The sequence below is a fragment of the Salmo salar genome, chromosome 21 (assembly GCF_965601325.2).
Source record: "Salmo salar chromosome 21, fSalSal1, whole genome shotgun sequence".
Taxonomy (NCBI): Eukaryota; Metazoa; Chordata; class Actinopteri; order Salmoniformes; family Salmonidae; genus Salmo; species Salmo salar.
The window spans coordinates 37,447,747-37,465,611 of NC_138311.1; the positions used below are offsets into that span (position 1 = coordinate 37,447,747).

General features: G+C 41.6%; 1 protein-coding gene across 2 annotated transcripts; it reads right to left on the minus strand.

Moving 5' to 3' along the window:
* Window positions 1–10: 10 nt before the first annotated feature.
* LOC106582280 (TGF-beta receptor type-2) lies at window positions 11–17,260 on the minus strand. Of its 2 annotated transcripts, none has more exons than XM_014165189.3 (5): window positions 17,072–17,260; window positions 10,444–10,594; window positions 8,912–9,114; window positions 458–621; window positions 11–164 (listed from the first exon to the last, which is right to left on the minus strand). In XM_014165189.3, the coding sequence occupies exons 1-5, from the start codon at window positions 17,118–17,120 to the stop codon at window positions 144–146; spliced, it is 588 nt and encodes a 195-aa protein (XP_014020664.1). In that variant the 5' UTR covers window positions 17,121–17,260; the 3' UTR covers window positions 11–143. The 2 variants fall into 2 exon arrangements, with proteins under 2 accessions (XP_014020664.1, XP_082823275.1); XM_082967149.1 differs by lacking the exon at window positions 17,072–17,260 and adding an exon at window positions 16,539–16,674.
* Between the last annotated feature and the right edge of the window lie 605 nt (window positions 17,261–17,865).

Below are 17,865 nucleotides of genomic sequence, written 5' to 3' on the forward strand. Positions count from 1 at the left end.
AGACTGGTGTTTTGCGGGTACTATTTAATGAAGGTGCCAGTTGAGGACTTGTGAAGCGTCTGTTTCTCAAGCTAGACACTCTAATGTACTTGTCCTCTTTCTCAGTTGTGCACCGGGGCCTCCCACTCCTCTTTCTATTCTGGTTAGAGCCAGTTTGTGCTGTTCTGTGAAGGGAGTAGTACACAGCGTTATACAAGATCTTCAGTTTCTTGGCAATTTCTCGCATAGAATAGCCTTCATTTCTCAGAACAAGAATAGACTGACGAGTTTCAGAATAAAGTACTTTGTTTCTGGACATTTTGAGCCTGTAATCGAACCCACAAATGCTGCACTCCTTTTGACCAGGTCCCTATGGGCTCTGGTCAAAAGGAGTGCACTATGTTGTTGGGAATAGGGTGCCAGTTGGGACACACAATAACCAACTGGAAGCTATTATATTTTTGAGTGTTCCACCCACCTTGTAGTGTGTGCGTTTGGGTGCCCAGTCTTTGGGCTGCTTGCTGGGCTGTTTGGTACGGTACAGGTAGAAAGCCATGGCAGCAATGATAGCCACTAAGATGGGAGGGACCAGGCTGATCACTACCACTGGGATCACATCTTTACTCTTGAGCTTGGGAAAACCTGAGGACACAGTTAAAAACACAGTGAAGACAACATGGAATCTGATCATAGGTAAGTATACAACATTACTACTACTACATTTTCTAGTATTTCATGTGCCTTCAGAAAGTATTCATACCCCTTGACTTATTCCACATCTTGTTGTTTTACAGCCTGAATTCAAAATTGATTAAATATTTTTTTTTCTCTCACCCATCTACACACAATATCCTATAATGACGAAGCGAAAACATATTTTAAAAAATTTGTGCAGATTTATTGAAAATTAAATGCAGAAATATCTCATTTACATAAGTATTCACACCCCTTTGCTATGACACTCAAAATTGAGCTCAGGTCCATCCAATTTCCTATGATCTTCCTTGAGATGTCACTACAACTTGATTGGAGTCCACCTGTGGCCAATTAAATTGTTTGGACATGATTTAGAAAACAACACACATGTCTATTTAGGGTCCCACAGTTGACAGTGTATGTCAAAGCAGAAACTATACCATGAAGTCGAAGGAACAGTCTGTAGATCTCCGTGTTAGGATTGTGATGAGGTATACAGTGGGGGGGAAAAAGTATTTAGTCAGCCACCAATTGTGCAAGTTATCCCACTTAAAAAGATGAGAGAGGCCTGTAATTTTCATCATAGGTACACTTCAACTATGACAGACAAAATGAGAAAAAAAAATCCAGAAAATCACATTGTAGGATTTTTAATGAATTTATTTGCAAATTATGGTGGAAAATAAGTATTTGGTCAATAACAAAAGTCTATCTCAATACTTTGTTATATACCCTTTGTTGGCAATGACACAGGTCAAACGTTTTCTGTAAGTCTTCACAAGGTTTTCACACACTGTTGCTGGTATTTTGGCCCATTCCGCCATGCAGATCTCCTCTAGAGCAGTGATGTTTTGGGGCTGTCGCTGGGCAACACGGACTTTTAACTCCCTCCAAAGATTTTCTATGGGGTTGAGATCTGGAGACTGGCTAGGCCACTCCAGGACCTTGAAATGCTTCTTACGAAGCCACTCCTTCGTTGCCCGGGCGGTGTGTTTGGGATCATTGTCATGCTGAAAGACCCAGCCACGTTTCATCTTCAATGCCCTTGCTGATGGAAAGAGGTTTTCACTCAAAATCTCACGATACATGGCCCCATTCATTCTTTCTTTTACACGGATCAGTCGTCCTGGTCCCTTTGCAGAAAAACAGCCCCAAAGCATGATGTTTCCACCCCCATGCTTCACAGTAGGTATGGTGTTCTTTGGATGCAACTCAGCATTCTTTGTCCTCCAAACACAACGAGTTGAGTTTTTACCAAAAAGTTATATTTTGGTTTCATCTGACCATATGACATTCTCCCAATCCTCTTCTGGATCATCCAAATGCTCTCTAGCAAACTTCAGACGGGCCTGGACATGTACTGGCTTAAGCAGGGGGACACATCTGGTACTGCAGGATTTGAGTCCCTGGCGGCGTAGTGTGTTACTGATGGTAGGCTTTGTTACTTTGGTCCCAGCTCTCTGCAGGTCATTCACTAGGTCCCCCCGTGTGTTTCTGGGATTTTTGCTCACCGTTCTTGTGATAATTTTGACCCCACGGTGTGAGATCTTGCGTGGAGCCCCAGATCGAGGGAGATTATCAGTGGTCTTGTATGTCTTCCATTTCCTAATAATTGCTCCCACAGTTGATTTCTTCAAACCAAGCTGCTTACCTATTGCAGATTCAGTCTTCCCAGCCTGGTGCAGGTCTACAATTTTGTTTCTGGTGTCCTTTGACAGCTCTTTGGTCTTGGCCATAGTGGAGTTTGGAGTGTGACTGTTTGAGGTTGTGGACAGGTGTCTTTTATACTAATAACAAGTTCAAACAGGTGCCATTAATACAGGTAATGAGTGGAGGACAGAGGAGCCTCTTAAAGAAGAAGTTACAGGTCTGTGAGAGCCAGAAATCTTGCTTGTTTGTAGGTGACCAAATACTTATTTTCCACCATAATTTGCAAATAAATTCATAAAAAATCCTACAATGTGATTTTCTGGATTTTTTTTCTCATTTTGTCTGTCATAGTTGACGTGTACGTACCTATGATGAAAATTACAGGCCTCTCTCATCTTTTTAAGTGGGAGAACTTGCACAATTGGTGGCTGACTAAATACTTTTTTCCCCCACTGTATATCTGGGGAAGGGTATAAAACAAGTTTAATAATAGTGAAGTTTCCAAAAGCACAATAGTCTCCATCATTGGGAAATGGGAAAAAATATTTAACTACCCACTCTGCATAGAGCTGGCCGTCTGACCAAACTGAGAAACCAGGCAAGAAGGACCTTGGTCAAGGAGGTGACCAAGAACCCAATGACTACTCTGACAGAACGACAGAGTTCCTTAGCTGATATGACAGAACCTGCCAGGAGGACAACAGTCTATACAGCACTTCACCAATCTTGGCTTTATGGGAGAGTGGCCAGACGGAATCCACTCCTGAGAAAAAGGCACATGACAGTATGCCTGGAGTTTGCAAAAAGGCACGTGAAAGACTCAGAGCAAAATATTCTGTGGTCTGATGAGACAAATGTAACTCTTTGGCCTGAATGCAAAGAGCTATGTCTGGAGAAAGCCAGACACAGCTCATCACCTGTCTAACACCATCCCTACCGTGAAGCATGGTGGTGGCAGCATCATGCTATGGGGATGCTTTTCAGCGGCAGGGACACTGATAAGGATGAGGGAACAATGAATGGAGCCAAATACAGGCAACTCCTTGATGAGAACCTGCTTCAGAATGCAAACGACCTTAGACTGGAGCGAAGATTTACGTTCAAACAGGACAATGACCCCAAGCATACAGCCAAAGCAATGCTGGAATGGCTTTGGAACAAGAATGGTAAAGTCCATGAGTGGCCCAGCCAAAGCCCAAACTTGAATGCCATTGAAAATCTGTGGAAATACTTGAAGATTTCTGTTCACCGCTGCTCCCCATCTAATTTAAAAGAGCTCCAGAAAATCTTAAAGGAAGTTTGGGAGAAAATCCTCAAATCCAGATGTGCAAAGCTGATACACAACATGGCTCAAAGCTGTAATCACCACCAAAGTGCTTCTACATTGTATTGACTCAGGGATGTGAATACTTACAGTACCAGTCAAAAGTTTGGACACACTTACTCATTCAAGGGTTTCTCTTTATTTGGACTATTTTCTACATTGTAGAATAATATTGAAGACATCAAAACTATGAACTAACACATATGAAATCATGGAGTAACCAAAAAAGTGTTAGACAAATTAAAATATATTTTAGATTTTAGATTCTTCAAAAAAGCCACCCTTTGCCTTGATGACAGCTTCGCACACTCTTGGCATTCTCTCAAACAGCTTCATGAGGTAGTCACCTGGAATGCATTTCAGTTAACAGGTGTGCCTTGTTAAACGTTAATTTGTGGGTCATTGTCCTGTTGAAAAACAAATTATAGCCCCACTAAGCGCAAACCACAAGGGGTGGCATATTGCTGCAGAATGCTGTGATAGCCATGCTGGTTAAGTGTGCCGTAAATTCTAAATAAATCACAGACAGTGTCACCAGCAAGGCACCCCCACACCATCACACCTCCTCCTCCATGCTTCACGGTGTGAACCACACATGTGGAGATCATCCGTTCACCTACTTTGCATCTCACAAAGACACAGCGGTTGGAACCAAAAATCTCAAATTTGGACTCATCAAACCACAGGACAGATTTACACTGGTCCTTTGCTCGTGTTACTTGGCCCAAGGAAGTCTCATTATTATTGGTGTCCTATAGAAGTGGTTTCTTTGCAGCAATTTGACCAAAAAGGCCTGATTCATGCAGTCTCTTCTGAACAGTTGATGTTGAGATGTGTCTGTAACTTGAACTCTCGGAAGCATTTATTTGGGCTGCAATTTCTGAGGCTTGTAACTCTAATGAATTTATCCTCTGCAGCAGAGGTAACTCTGGGTCTTCCTTTCCTGTGGTGGTCCTCATGAGAGCCAGTTTCATCATAGCACTTGGTGGTTTTTGCGACTGCGCCTGAAGAAACATTCCAAAGTTCTTGACACTTTCCGGATTGACTGACCTTCATGTTTTAAAGTAATGATGGACTGTCAGTTCTCTTTGCTTATTTGAGATGTTCTTGCCATAATATTGTCTTTGTCTCTGTGATTATTGTCTTATTTCACTGTAGAGCACCTAGCCCTGCCCAATATGCCTTAGATAGCCCTTTTGTTCCACCCCCCCATACATGTGGTGACCTCACCTGGCTTAACTGGTGCCTCTATTCTTTCATCTATTCTTCCACGCCCAGAAATCTGCTCCTTTTACTCTCTGTTCCGAACGCACTAGACGACCAGCTCTTATAGCCTTTTGCCATATCCTTATCCTACTCCTCCTCTGTTCCTCTGGTGATGTAAAGGTTAATCCAGGCCCTGCAGTGCCTAGCTCCACTCCCATTCCTCAGGCGCTCTCATTTGTTGACTTCTGTAAGCATAAAAGCCTTGGTTTCATGCATGTTAACATTAGAAACCTCCTCCCTAAATTTGTTTTATTCACTGCTTTAGCACACATTGCCAAACCGGATGTCCTAGCCGTGTCTGAATCCTGACTTAGGAAGGCCACCAAAAATCCTAGAAATTTCCAACTATAACATTTTCCGACAAGATAGAAGTGCCAAAGGGGGCGGAGTTGCAATCTACTGCAGAGATAGCCTGCAGAGTTCTGTCATACTATCCCAAACAATTCGAGCTTCTACTTTTAAAAATCCACCTTTCCAGAAACAAGTCTCTCACTGTTGCTGCTTGTTATAGAACCCCTTCAGCCCCCAGCTGTGCCCTGGACACCATATGTGAATTGATTGCCCCCCATCTATCTTCAGAGTTCATACTGTTAGGTGACTTAAACTGGGACATGCTTAACACCCCGGCCGTCCTACAATCTAAGCTAGATACCCTCAATCTCACACAAATGATCAAGGAACCTACCAGGTACAACCCTAAATCTGTAACCATGGGCACACTCATAGATATCATCCTGACCAACTTGCCCACCAAATACACCTCTGCTGTCTTCAACCAGGATCTCAGCAACCACTGCCTCATTGCCTGCGTGTGTAATGGGTCCGCGGTCAAACGACCACCCCTCATCACTGTCAAACGCTCCCTAAAACACTACAGTGCGCAGGCCTTTCTAATCGACCTGGCCCGGGTATCCTTGAAGGATATTGACCTCATCCCGTCAGTAGGGGATGCCTGGTTGCTCTTTAAAGTGCTTTCCTCACCATCTTAAATAAGCATGACCCGTTCAAAAAATGTAGAACTAAGAACAGATATAGCCCTTGGTTCACCCCAGACTTAACTGCCCTTGACCAGCACAAAAACATCCTGTGGCGTTCTGCCTTAGCATGGAATAGCCCCCGCGATATGCAACGTTTCAGTGAAGTCAGGAACCAATATACTCAGTCAATTAGGAAAGCTAAGGCTAGCTTTTTCAAACAGAAATTTGCATCCTGTAGCACTAATTCCAAAGAGTTTTGGGACTCTGTAAAGTCCATGGAGAATAAGAGCACCTCCTCTCAGCTGCCCACTGCACTGAGGCTAGGTAACACTGTCACCACCGATAAATCTATGATAATCGATCATTTCAATAAGCATTTTTCTACGGCTGGCCATGCTTTCCACCTGTCTACCTCTACCCCGGCCAACATTTCAGCACCCCCTGCAGAAACTTACCCAAGCCCCCCCCCGGTTCTCCTTCACCCAAATCCAGACAGCTGATGTTCTGAAAGAGCTGCAAAATCTGGATCCCTACAAATCAGCTGGGCTAGACAATCTGGACCCTCTCTTTCTCAAATGATCCGCCAAAATTGTTGCAACCCCTATTACCAGCCTGTTCAACCTCTCTTTCGCATTGTCTGAGATCCCCAAAGATTGGAAAGCTGCCGCGGTCATCCCCCTCTTCAGAGGGGGAGACACTCTAGACCCAAACTGTTATAGACCTATATCCATCCTACCCTGTCTTTCTAAAATCTTCGAAAGCCAAATTAACAAACAGATCACCGAACATTTCGAATCCCACAGTACCTTCTCCACTATGCAATCTGGTTTCCGAGCTGGTCATGGGTGCACCTCCGCCACACTCAAGGTCCTAAACAATATCATAACTGCCATCGATAAAAGACAATACTGTGCAGCCGTCTTCATCGACCTGGCCAAGGCCTTCGACTCTGTCAATCACCGCATTCTTATCGGCAGATTCAATAGCCTTGGCTTCTCAAATGACTCCCTCGCCTGGTTCACCAACTACTTCTCAGATAGAGTTAAGTGTGTCAAATCGGAGGGCCTGTCGTCCGGACCTCTGGCGGTCTCTATGGGGTGCCTTCTTTGGACAACAAACCTCCAAATGAGCTTCAATGCCATACAACTATCCTTCTGTGGCCTCCAACTGCTTTTAAATGCTAGTAAAACTAAATGCATGCTCTTTAACCGATTGCTGCCCCCACCCGCCTGCCCGACTAGCATCACTACTCTGGACGGTTCTGACTCAGAATATGTGGACAACTACAAATACCTAGGTTTCTGGTTAGACTGTAAACTCTCCTTCTAGACTCACATTAAGCATCTCCAATCCAAAATTAAATCCAAAATCGGCTTCCTATTTCACAGCAAAGCCTCCTTCACTCATGCTTCCTAACATACCCTCGTAAAACTGACTATCCTACCTATCCTCGACTTCAGTGATGTCATTTACAAAATAGCCTCCAACACTCTACTCAGCAAACTGGATGTTGTCTATCACAGTGCCATCCGTTTTGTCACCAAAGCCCCATATACTACCCACCACTGCGACCTGTATGCTCTCGTTGGCTGGCCCTCACTACATATTCGTCGCCAAACCCACTGGCTCCAGGTCATCTATAAGTCAGTGCTAGCTAAAGCCCCAACTTATCGCAGCTCACAGGTAACCATAACAACACCCACCCGTAGCACGCGCTCCAGCAGGTATATTTCACTGGTCATCCCCAAAGCCAACACTTCCTTTGGCCACCTTTCCTTCCAGTTCTCTGCTGCCAAGTCTTATATCTTATATCTCCCTCTCTAACTTTAAGCATCAGCTGTCAGAGCAGCTTACCAATCACTGTACCTGTACACAGCCCATCTGTAAATAGCACACCCTACTACCTCATCCCCATATTGTTATTTATCCTCTTGCTCTTTTGCACCCCAGTATCTCTACTTGCACATCATCATCTGCACGTTTATCACTCCAGTGTTAATGCTAAATTGTAATTATTTTGCCTCTATGGCCTATGTATTGCCTTACCTCCCTACTCTTCTACATTTGCACACAACTGTACATAGATTTTTCTATTGTGTATTTGACTGTGCATTTGTTTATGTGTAACTCTGTGTTGTTGTTTTTGTCGCACTGCTTGCTTTATCTTGGCCAGGTCGCAGTTGTAAATGAGAACTTGTTCTCAACTGGATTCCTGGTTAAATAAAGGTGAAGTAAAAAAAATATGGACTTGGTCTTTTACCAAATAGGGCTATCTTCTGCATACCAGCCCTACTTTGTCACAACCCAAATGATTGGCTCAAACGCATTAAGAAGGAAAGAAATTCCACAAATTAACTTTTAACACGGCACACCTGTTAATTGAAATGCATTCCAGGTGGCTACCTCATGAAGCTGGTTGTGAGAATGCCAAGAGTGTGCAAAGCTGTCATCAAGGCAAAGGGTGGCTACTTTGAAGAATCTCAATATAAAATATATTTTGATTTATTTAACACGTTTTTGGTTACTACATGATTTCATATGTGTTAGTTCATAGTTTTGATGTCTCGCTATTATTCTACAATGTAAAAAATAGTAAAAATAAAGAAAAACCCTTGAATGAGTAGGTGTGTCCAAACGTTTGACTGGTACTGTATGTGAAAAAGATATTTCTGTATTTAATTTTCAACAAATTTGCAAACATTTCTAAAAACATGTTTTCACTTTGTCATTATGGGGAATTGTGTGTAGATGGGTGAAAAAATTATCATATTTAATCCATTTTGAATTCAGGCTGTAACAAAATGTGGAATAAGTCAAAGGGGTATGAATACTTTCTGAAGGCACTGTACATTATACATGTTTCTCCTCTTTCTATTTTTAAAGACTAAATTGTAAATAATCCTAATTAATCATCAAATACTTACATAATCATTATAAAATATTTTTCAATGTAAAAAATGTCTGGTTGCACCATGTACACCACACCTGGTTCCAGGGTAAAAAAAAAAGTGCTTCTTACCATTGGAGCCCTTGTCGAATATGAGCTTATCGTTGCACTCATGATCTCCCAGGCAGCCACAGACGAAAAGGACCCCGTCCTCAGAAGGATGAGGAGCCATCACACACTCGTTGGAAGAGTAGTTGGACAACAAGATGTTATCCAGAGGCTGCTGGGGCTGGTGGCATAACGTCTTCACACTCATACTCTGGTTGTCCTTCCGCCTGGGTCACATGGAAACCCACAAACACAGGCAAACAGGCAGGCAGAGAGGCAGGCAGGCGAGCAGGCAGACATACACATACGTGTGCAGGCGCACACATACTCGCAGGCACACACACATGCAGGCACACACACACAAGTTATTTATCAAACTAGTAAACCGAAATGGCTGAACAATTTTAGAATAGGAAAATGTGTCTGGGAAGTTGCCTTTTTACTTTTGTGGTTTTGGGTGGAATTGTTATGCATGATTTGTTTGAGTGGACTGGAAGTTTTTATTTTACAAATGGTCAATCCAATCTGCTTTGTATCCTGCCTGCCAACAACACCAGTCTCAATAACACCTGTCTCTTTCAATCCGTATGCATCCCAAATGGCACCATATTCTCTATGTAGTGCACTACTGTTGACCAGTGCCCATAGAGTGCCATTGGAGCAGCCAATAGACTTTACAGAAACAACCACCCTGGGCTAGGAGGATCTATGAGGGCAGCAACTAAGACCAAGTATGCGTACCCTAAAACATTAACTACTTTTGAACAGGGCCCATAGGAAACTATTTCTTTATTACTGTAGAGGTTTGACCACCAGGTTCCAGCATACCAGACTGAGAGTAACAATCAAATAGAGACACAATTGACTTTGTCCTCTTCATTGCAAACATAGGAAAGCAAACTGGGTGGTTTGAGCCCTGAGATGCTGATTGGCTGACAGCCGTGGTATATCAGACCGTATATCACAGGTATGACAAAAAATGTATTTTTACTGCTCCAATTACGTTGGTAACCAGTTTATAATAGCAATAAGGCACCTCGGGTGTTTGTGGTATGTGACCAATATACCACTGCGAAGGGCTGTATGTAGGCACTCCACGTTGCATCGTGCATAAGAACAGCCCTTAGCTGTGGTATATTGGCCATATACCACACCTCCTCAGGCCTTATTGTGTAAATATACTGTACCTTGTTTGGGAAGCTATATATTTAATTTTTTTACTTAACTAGGCAAGTCAGTTAAGAACAAAATTCTTATTTACAATAACAGCCTACCGGGAAACAGTGGGTTAACTGCCGTGTTCAGGGGGAGAACAACAAACGTTTACCTTGTCAGCTCAGGGATTCGACCCAGCAACCTTTCGGTTACTGGCCCAACACTCTAACCACTAGGCTACCTGCCACCCTTATAAGCTAAACCAGATTAACATTACTAGTTGTTGTATGTATATCTGTATGTGTTTGTTAATAACGTTCTTGCTGCTTTTAATGTGAGAGGCTCATTCTTTATATAGCCTATTTCAAATAAACTTGAATTTGGGAAACCTGCACACTTACCATATAGCAACGCAGATCTCTTCACTCAGATAACAGAAGGAGGAGAGGGAGCAGTTGGTGTAACACACACTGTCCTCACAGATAGGGCTGGAGTAGTCACACCACTTACACAGCCTGGGCTTGATGTGTGTGAAGGAGAGGATGGGAAGGCCTGTGGAATACACATACATGCACGCATGTAAGCGCGTACACATGCGCAGGCAAGCACATACACACATGCACAATAATCAGAGGAAAGCAGATCTGGCTCTGTATAGAATGGCTGGCACAGAACAGAACCATAGTGCCAGGCTATACAACTTTACATGGCTCTGTGACAATAAACCAAGGCTAAACAGGTTATCACAACATTCTTTAGAAGACAAAGTTAACTTTCAAATCAAGTTTTGATATATCTCCAAAACCATATCGTTATCACACCGATCTGCCAAATGTTCTGCTGTTTAGAGCACACACCTTTTCATTGTGACAAGCCACATCAGATAGGTTGCAGGCACAGCCCTGGAGTGTGTCCCAAATGGCACCCTATTCTCTGGATAATGCACCACTTTTGACCACAGACCTATGGGTCCTGATCAAAACCTGACAAAAGTAGTGCACTATAAAGGGAATAGTATTCCATTTGGGATGCACAACTGGTTTATCTAGATAAGGAAAGGGCTGGGATAGGATATCCATAATGTGTGAAGGTCTGCAGACATTGGCCCAATTTTACTCTGTGCCTCATCCTGTAGGCGTTTGAGGGTGCTTCCAAACCAAATTGCATGACACTGAAATGCATGATTTTATTCCCCACCAGCAGTGGGTCTAACATGAACAGCCAGAGTAGAGCATTCCCATTCTTCTGCCATAACGGTCCAGACCTCTTGGTAGAGACAATTGTATGCATATATACAGGGAAGCTTTAATAGTAACTGGTTGTTATTCAAAATACTTGTTTTATTATACATTTTAGCTTATGTACAAAGTATATAAAAGATTCCAAACCTTTTTCATTAAAGTTTTTGATTGTAAATGAAACACATTGAATATGTATTTGGCCTGGTCTGGGGGGGGCAAGTTTGAAGCTCAGCCCCTTTGTGTCTTATGGGAAATCCAACCGCTTTGCTGTATGCTTACAGCCGGGAGGCCTAGGGATGTTGGCTGCATTTATTTGGTTTTCAGTTTCAGCCTCAAGACTCGACTAACTCTCCCTGGTTCCCCATCAGCTTACCCATAGAAATAGAATCACTACGACGGCATCCCTATACAAGTTGGTCTGAAATGGGTAGATCGTAATTGGTAGGATCTGTGATTATATTTTAATAACTACACTGACTATACTCACCACACAAAAAAACACCAACACAGTGGAAGAGCCGAAAGGTTTATGTTTCTAAAAAGATCAAGTACATACTGTAATACATGTATATTTACCCTCTCAAATAATGTGGGTTTTGAGGAAAAATCTAAGAAAGTAGCTAGGTCTTTAAATCGAATCAGTTCTGTATAAATGTAATGTAGTCTAAGCTCAGTAGGTTCAAATGTTTATTGAATTCTGTCTGGATCTTGTTTTTAGAAGACATGTTCAAGACATCACCAGAACATGCAACATCCTCTACATTATGTGTTGATGGGGATGTTGCTATTGTTCAAGTTAGTTTGCCTAATATGGGTAAATAAAACAAGAAAACTCCCAAATCTCTTATTTTTCTCATCTGCACTCTCATTCCTTTTGTCCTTTTGGACAGAGAACCGTCCTGGTGTCGTTGTAAAGTCCATGTTTGTGCAAAGTTATCTTTACATTAGAAAAATCTTAGTTCAAACAGTATACTCTACTATATGGTTTTACTGTATAAGTGACAGACTTGCTGAGCCCCACATCCAGCACAGTAACCAAACCAGGCCACTAGTTGGCTTGTTCCACACCAACCAATCTCCCCATTATTAATGCAGCATGCTGAAATCCCACTCCACAGGACTCAAAAGGAAAGCATTTCCTGATTAAATAGACAAGAGCACAATTAAATTAACTAGGCGTACTGCACGTATATCCCTTTGAGCGATCCCGCCTTGTCTTAAACAATAAATAGGGGCGGCAGGCCATCTAAACTTGGTTTCCTCTATCGTAATCTCTCCCCTTTCACCCCAGCTGCCACACTAACCCTGATTCAGATGACCATCCTACCCATGCAAGATTACGGAGACATAATTTATTGATCAGCAGATAAGGGTGCTCTCGAGCGGCTAGATGTTCTTTACCATTCGGCCATCAGATTTGCCACTAATGCTCCTTATAGGACACATCACTGCACTCTATACTCCTCTGTAAACTGGTCATCTCTGTATATCTGTCGCAAGACCCACTGGTTGATGCTTATTTATAAAACCCTCTTAGGCCTCACTCCCCCCTATCTGAGATCTCTACTGCAGCCCTCATCCTCCACATACAACACCCGTTCTGCCAGTCACATTCTCTTAAAGGTCCCAAAAACACACACATCCCTGGGTCGCTCGTCTTTTCAGTTTGCTGCAGCTAGCGACTGGAACAAGCTGCAACAAACACTCAAACTGGACAGTTTAATCTCAATCTCTTAATTTAAAGACTCAATCATGGACACTCTTGTGGCTGCTTTGTGTGATGTATTGTTGTCTATACCGTCTTGCCCTTTGTGCTGTTGTCTGTGGCTAATAATGTTTGTACCATGTTTTGTGCTGCTACCATGTTGTTGTTATGTTGTGTTGCTACCATGCAGTGTTGTCATGTGTTGCTGCCTTGCTATGTCGTTGTCTTATGTCTCTCTTTATGTAATGTTGTGTTGTCCCTCTTGTTGTGATGTGTGTTTTGTCCTATATTTATATTGTATTTATTTAGTATTTTTAATCCCAAGCCCCCGTCCCCGCAGGAAGCCTTTGACTTTTGGTAGGCCATCATTGTAAATAAGAATTTGTTCTTAACTGACTTGCCTAGTTAAATAAAGGTTAAATAAATAAATACAAAATCTAGTGGTTAAGAGCGTTGGGCCAGTAACCGAAAGGTCGTTGGTTCGAATTCCCAAGCCGACTAGGTGAAACATCTGTTGACGTGCCCTTGAGTAAGACACTTAACCCTAATTGCTCCTGTAAGTTGCTCTGGATAAGAGCGTCTGCTAAATGAAAAAAGAAATGTTTTAAGAAATGTAAGTGGCTTCGGGATAAGTCTTTGAATGTCCTTGAGTGGCTCAGCCAGAGCCCGGACTTGAACCCGATCGAACATCATTGAACATCCAACCTGACAGAGCTTGAGAGGATTTTCAGAGAAGAATGGGAGAAACTCCCCAGTTGTGCCAAGCTTGTAGCATAATACCCAAGAAGACTCAAGGCTGTAATCACTGCCAAAGGTGCTTCAACAAAGTACTGTGCAAAGGATCTGAATACTTATGTAAAAAATATACACAACCATTCAAAAGTTTGGGGTCACTTAGAAATGTCCTTGTTTTTGAAAGAAAAGCAAAAAATGTTGTCCATTAAAATAATATCAAATTGATCAGAAATACAGTGTAGACATTGTTCATATTGTTAATGACTATTGTAGCTGGAAACGGCTGATTTTTCATTTTTAATGGAATATCTACATAGGCGTACAGAGGCCCATTATTAACAACTACCACTCCTGTGTTCCAATGGCACGTTGTGTTAGCTAATCCAAGTTTATCATTTTAAAAGGCACATTTCTTCTTTTTTTTTTTTACCGTTATTTTACCAGGTAAGTTGACTGAGAACACATTCTCATTTACAGCAACGACCTGGGGAATAGTTTCAGGGGAGAGGAAGGGGATGAATGAGCCAATTGTAAACTGGGGATGATTAGACGGCCGTGATGGTATGAGGGCCAGATTGGGATTAATTAATCATTAGAAAACCCTTTTGCAATTATGTTAGCACAGCTGAAAACGGTTGTGCTGATTAAAGAAGCAATAAAACTGGCCTTCTTTAGACTAGTTGAGTATCTGGAGCATCAGCATTTATGGGTTTGATTACAGGCTCAAAATGGCCAGAAACGAAGTACTTTCTTCTGAAACTCGTCAGTCTAATCTTGTTCTGAGAAATGAAGGCTATTCCATTCGAGAAATTGCCAAGAAACTGAAGATCTCCTACAACGCTGTGTACTACTCCCTTCACAGAACAGCGCAAACTGTCTCTAACCAGAATAGAAAGAGGAGTGGGAGGCCCCGGTGCACAAATGAGCAAGAGGACAAGTACATTAGGGTGTCTAGTTTGAGAAACAGACGCCTCACAAGTCCTTAACTGGCAGCTTCATTAAATAGAACCCGCAAAACACCAGTCTCAACGTCAACAGTGAAGAGGCGACTGCAGGATGCTGGCCTTCTAGGCAGAGTTGCAAAGAAAAAGCCATGTCTCAGACTGGCCAATAAAAAGAAAAGATTAAGATGGGCAAAAGAACACTGGACAGAGGAACTCTGCCTAGAAGGCCAGAATAAGGCTGTAACGTAACAAAAAAGTAAAAGTGTCTGAATACTTTCCGAATGCACTGTACATTTCTTTGACCTACAAGTCCAAGTGAATCATCTTATTGTAGCCTAAAGGTTAGTCAAAGGATGAGAATAAGCCACTAAACTAAGAGGAGTGGCCAGAGGTAAAATTGGGGGCATAGTATTATCTGTTGTTATAGCTACAGGCTATTTTCTCATACTCAACAATGAAAAGCCACTGTATCTGTTGTGAATTGGTTGAATCGTTCTTTGCTCCATCATGAGTGCAATGCCACCCTTGCCAACCAAAGTAGAAAAAGATTTTTGTCCTAAATGACACCCTATTCACTATGTAGTGCACTGCTTTTGAACAGGGTGTATGGGGCTCTGGTCAAATGTTGTGCACTATATATGGAATAGGGTGCCATTTGGGACACATGCAGAGGCTAACAGAACACACAGGGATCAGTTTGTGTCCCCAGTGGCCATCGCAAGCTGGGCACATAGAGAAGGAGGAGGGGGTAGGAGGAGAAGAAGGGGGATTGTTGCATCTTATTTTTGCCTGCTTATGTCATCACAATCTTGTCATTGTGGGCTGATGTGGGATGATGGAAGGTCAAGCTAGAGAACACAACACAAAGCTCATCATGTCATGGCACTCATTGTGCTCTGTGTCACTTTGCTCCCTCCATATCACTGAATATCACTTGTAAGTAGTAAGTATGCAACTTATGTCCCCAAGAAGGCAAACCCTGAAAATAGGTAATGTGAGAAGATACATCATTCACAAGAAGACTTGCTCAACTCTTACTAAGTTCTGTATTATGAATATCAATGAGTTTTAAGTTGGTTCTATAGCCCAGGAGTAATCTTCATAACATGTCAGAAGTACACCATTACCTCTATAGTACTTACAGTAGCCTACATGACCTCCGAACACCTCAACATCTTGTCACTTTGATTTCTCAATATCACTTGTAAGCAGTAAGTGTGCAACTTTTTAAGTCCTCAAAAGGACACACTGAAAATGGGTCAAGTGAGGAGTTTCCCCACTACTTCTACAGTAACAATGCCTATAGAGTGTACTTGAGCTACAAACTCCTCCTCAATCTATATCAGTGCGTCCAATCTTGTATTCCCTGACGAGAAGTGCCCCTGTTTGCATGCAGCAGGGATAATTGAGTCTCAGAATCAATTTCCTGTTTGTACATTTTCATTGCAGATGGCAGCAGTAACATTTTTTGATGTGGTCGCATCACATCACAGTTCTATTGTATCTTTTCACTATCACAACTACTGAGACCGGGGCTAATAAACTTGTCACAGTTACATTGATGTAGTGATCAAGCCATGTTTGTTAATTTTTATGTCCTTAAATAAAATAACCCTAATGTTTGTGAGTTGTTGTTGTAGCTTATTGACTTCATATTCAAATAAAATCTGAAATTATTGTGGGAAATTGTTTGAGACAAATGTTAGTTAGTTTAGTTTACTTCAGATTCTGTTAATATTAGCAAAACTTTGAACATCTACGTAAACAATACATGATTTCAATTGAAATGATATTAAACATTCAAAGTCTGCTGATAATAAATCAAACAGACATAGCTAAAGGACTGTCAAAGTGTCATAAATGTTTTTCACCAGATTGGATGACTTGGATCATGGTTTTACAATGCAGTCATTTCAATTTGATTATGTGCCTCCAGAGGTTCCGAGGACTATTCCTGTTGATTTCGTTTATCTGACTGCCAGGATATCCTTTAGTTGGACAGTACCTGCTAAAGCACATACAAATGATATGTTACATGTTGTAAAAATACTGGTTTAATGAATCGCATAGCTAAGGTAAATACAAAAATAGATTTAAACAAATTAACAAAGGGAAAGGAAGAAATAATATATAACGTGACAATTTATTTTCATTAAGTCCGCTATTCCATCACATATCTGACATTGAGAAAATAACACCTATGTCACTTTTCCACTGAAGAAACGTATTCTTGTCGTATTTCAGAAATAGAGTAATTTTGAGAGTCTGTTTTACACGGCCAGAACCTCCTTTGAATAAACATTTGATCCTCACCCCCTTCACAACTTCACGAAATTGAAGAAACAATGGACACTGAACACTTAAAAGTGAATACGGAGTGAGTAGCGAATAGAAAAATACTTACAGAAAGACAGAAGAACAATATTCACTGCCGAGAATCTCCAGCACCCCATAATCTTATCATAAAAATGTAAACCCGGTCAAAACGTCGTGGTCGAACTGTGTCTTTCTATGTATTTGAGAATGTGAGTAGTGGGCTTATTGAAGCTGTATTCAGTGAAACAACTGGTTGGGCGTGGGGCTTTTGGCTGGAGTCCCGTGTAGGCAGATCCAGATGTTTTTCATCCAGCTCTGTTAAGGGACCCGCCCAGGAATTGAACTTGATAAATATCGGATCCAAAATCTGTAGAATGTGGGGTGACAGGGTGAACTGGGATGTGTAGTAGGATAATAGAAATAATAATCCTAATACTAATAATAACAATAATAGCTCAGAACAATCATTCTTGAAAATTGAGGGTGCATATGCCTTTGTGTTTAGATGTTGTAGGCTTTAGCCTAGTATTTATATCTGCCATGTGTGTTTTGCTGTGTTTCATTTATTGTGCAACGTTAGGCTATTTATTGTCTCACAACCGAAGTTTATTCCTGGAAAAAGTTATTATATTCTATTCTATTCACTTTGAGCTAGCAATAACAGCCTAATTTACACGTCCACTGTGCATTATAATGCAACATATTGTTATTTTGGTAACACCTTACACATGGCTTATAAAGGGGTTTTAGCTCATATATCCTTCTGTAATAAACCGATATAATAACACAATGTTTGTGTGATTGTTATTTTGGTTGTTGTCAAATATTGACAGGACTGTTATAATGCCAGTATTTCCCATTGATTATGTATTTTGCTAAGGA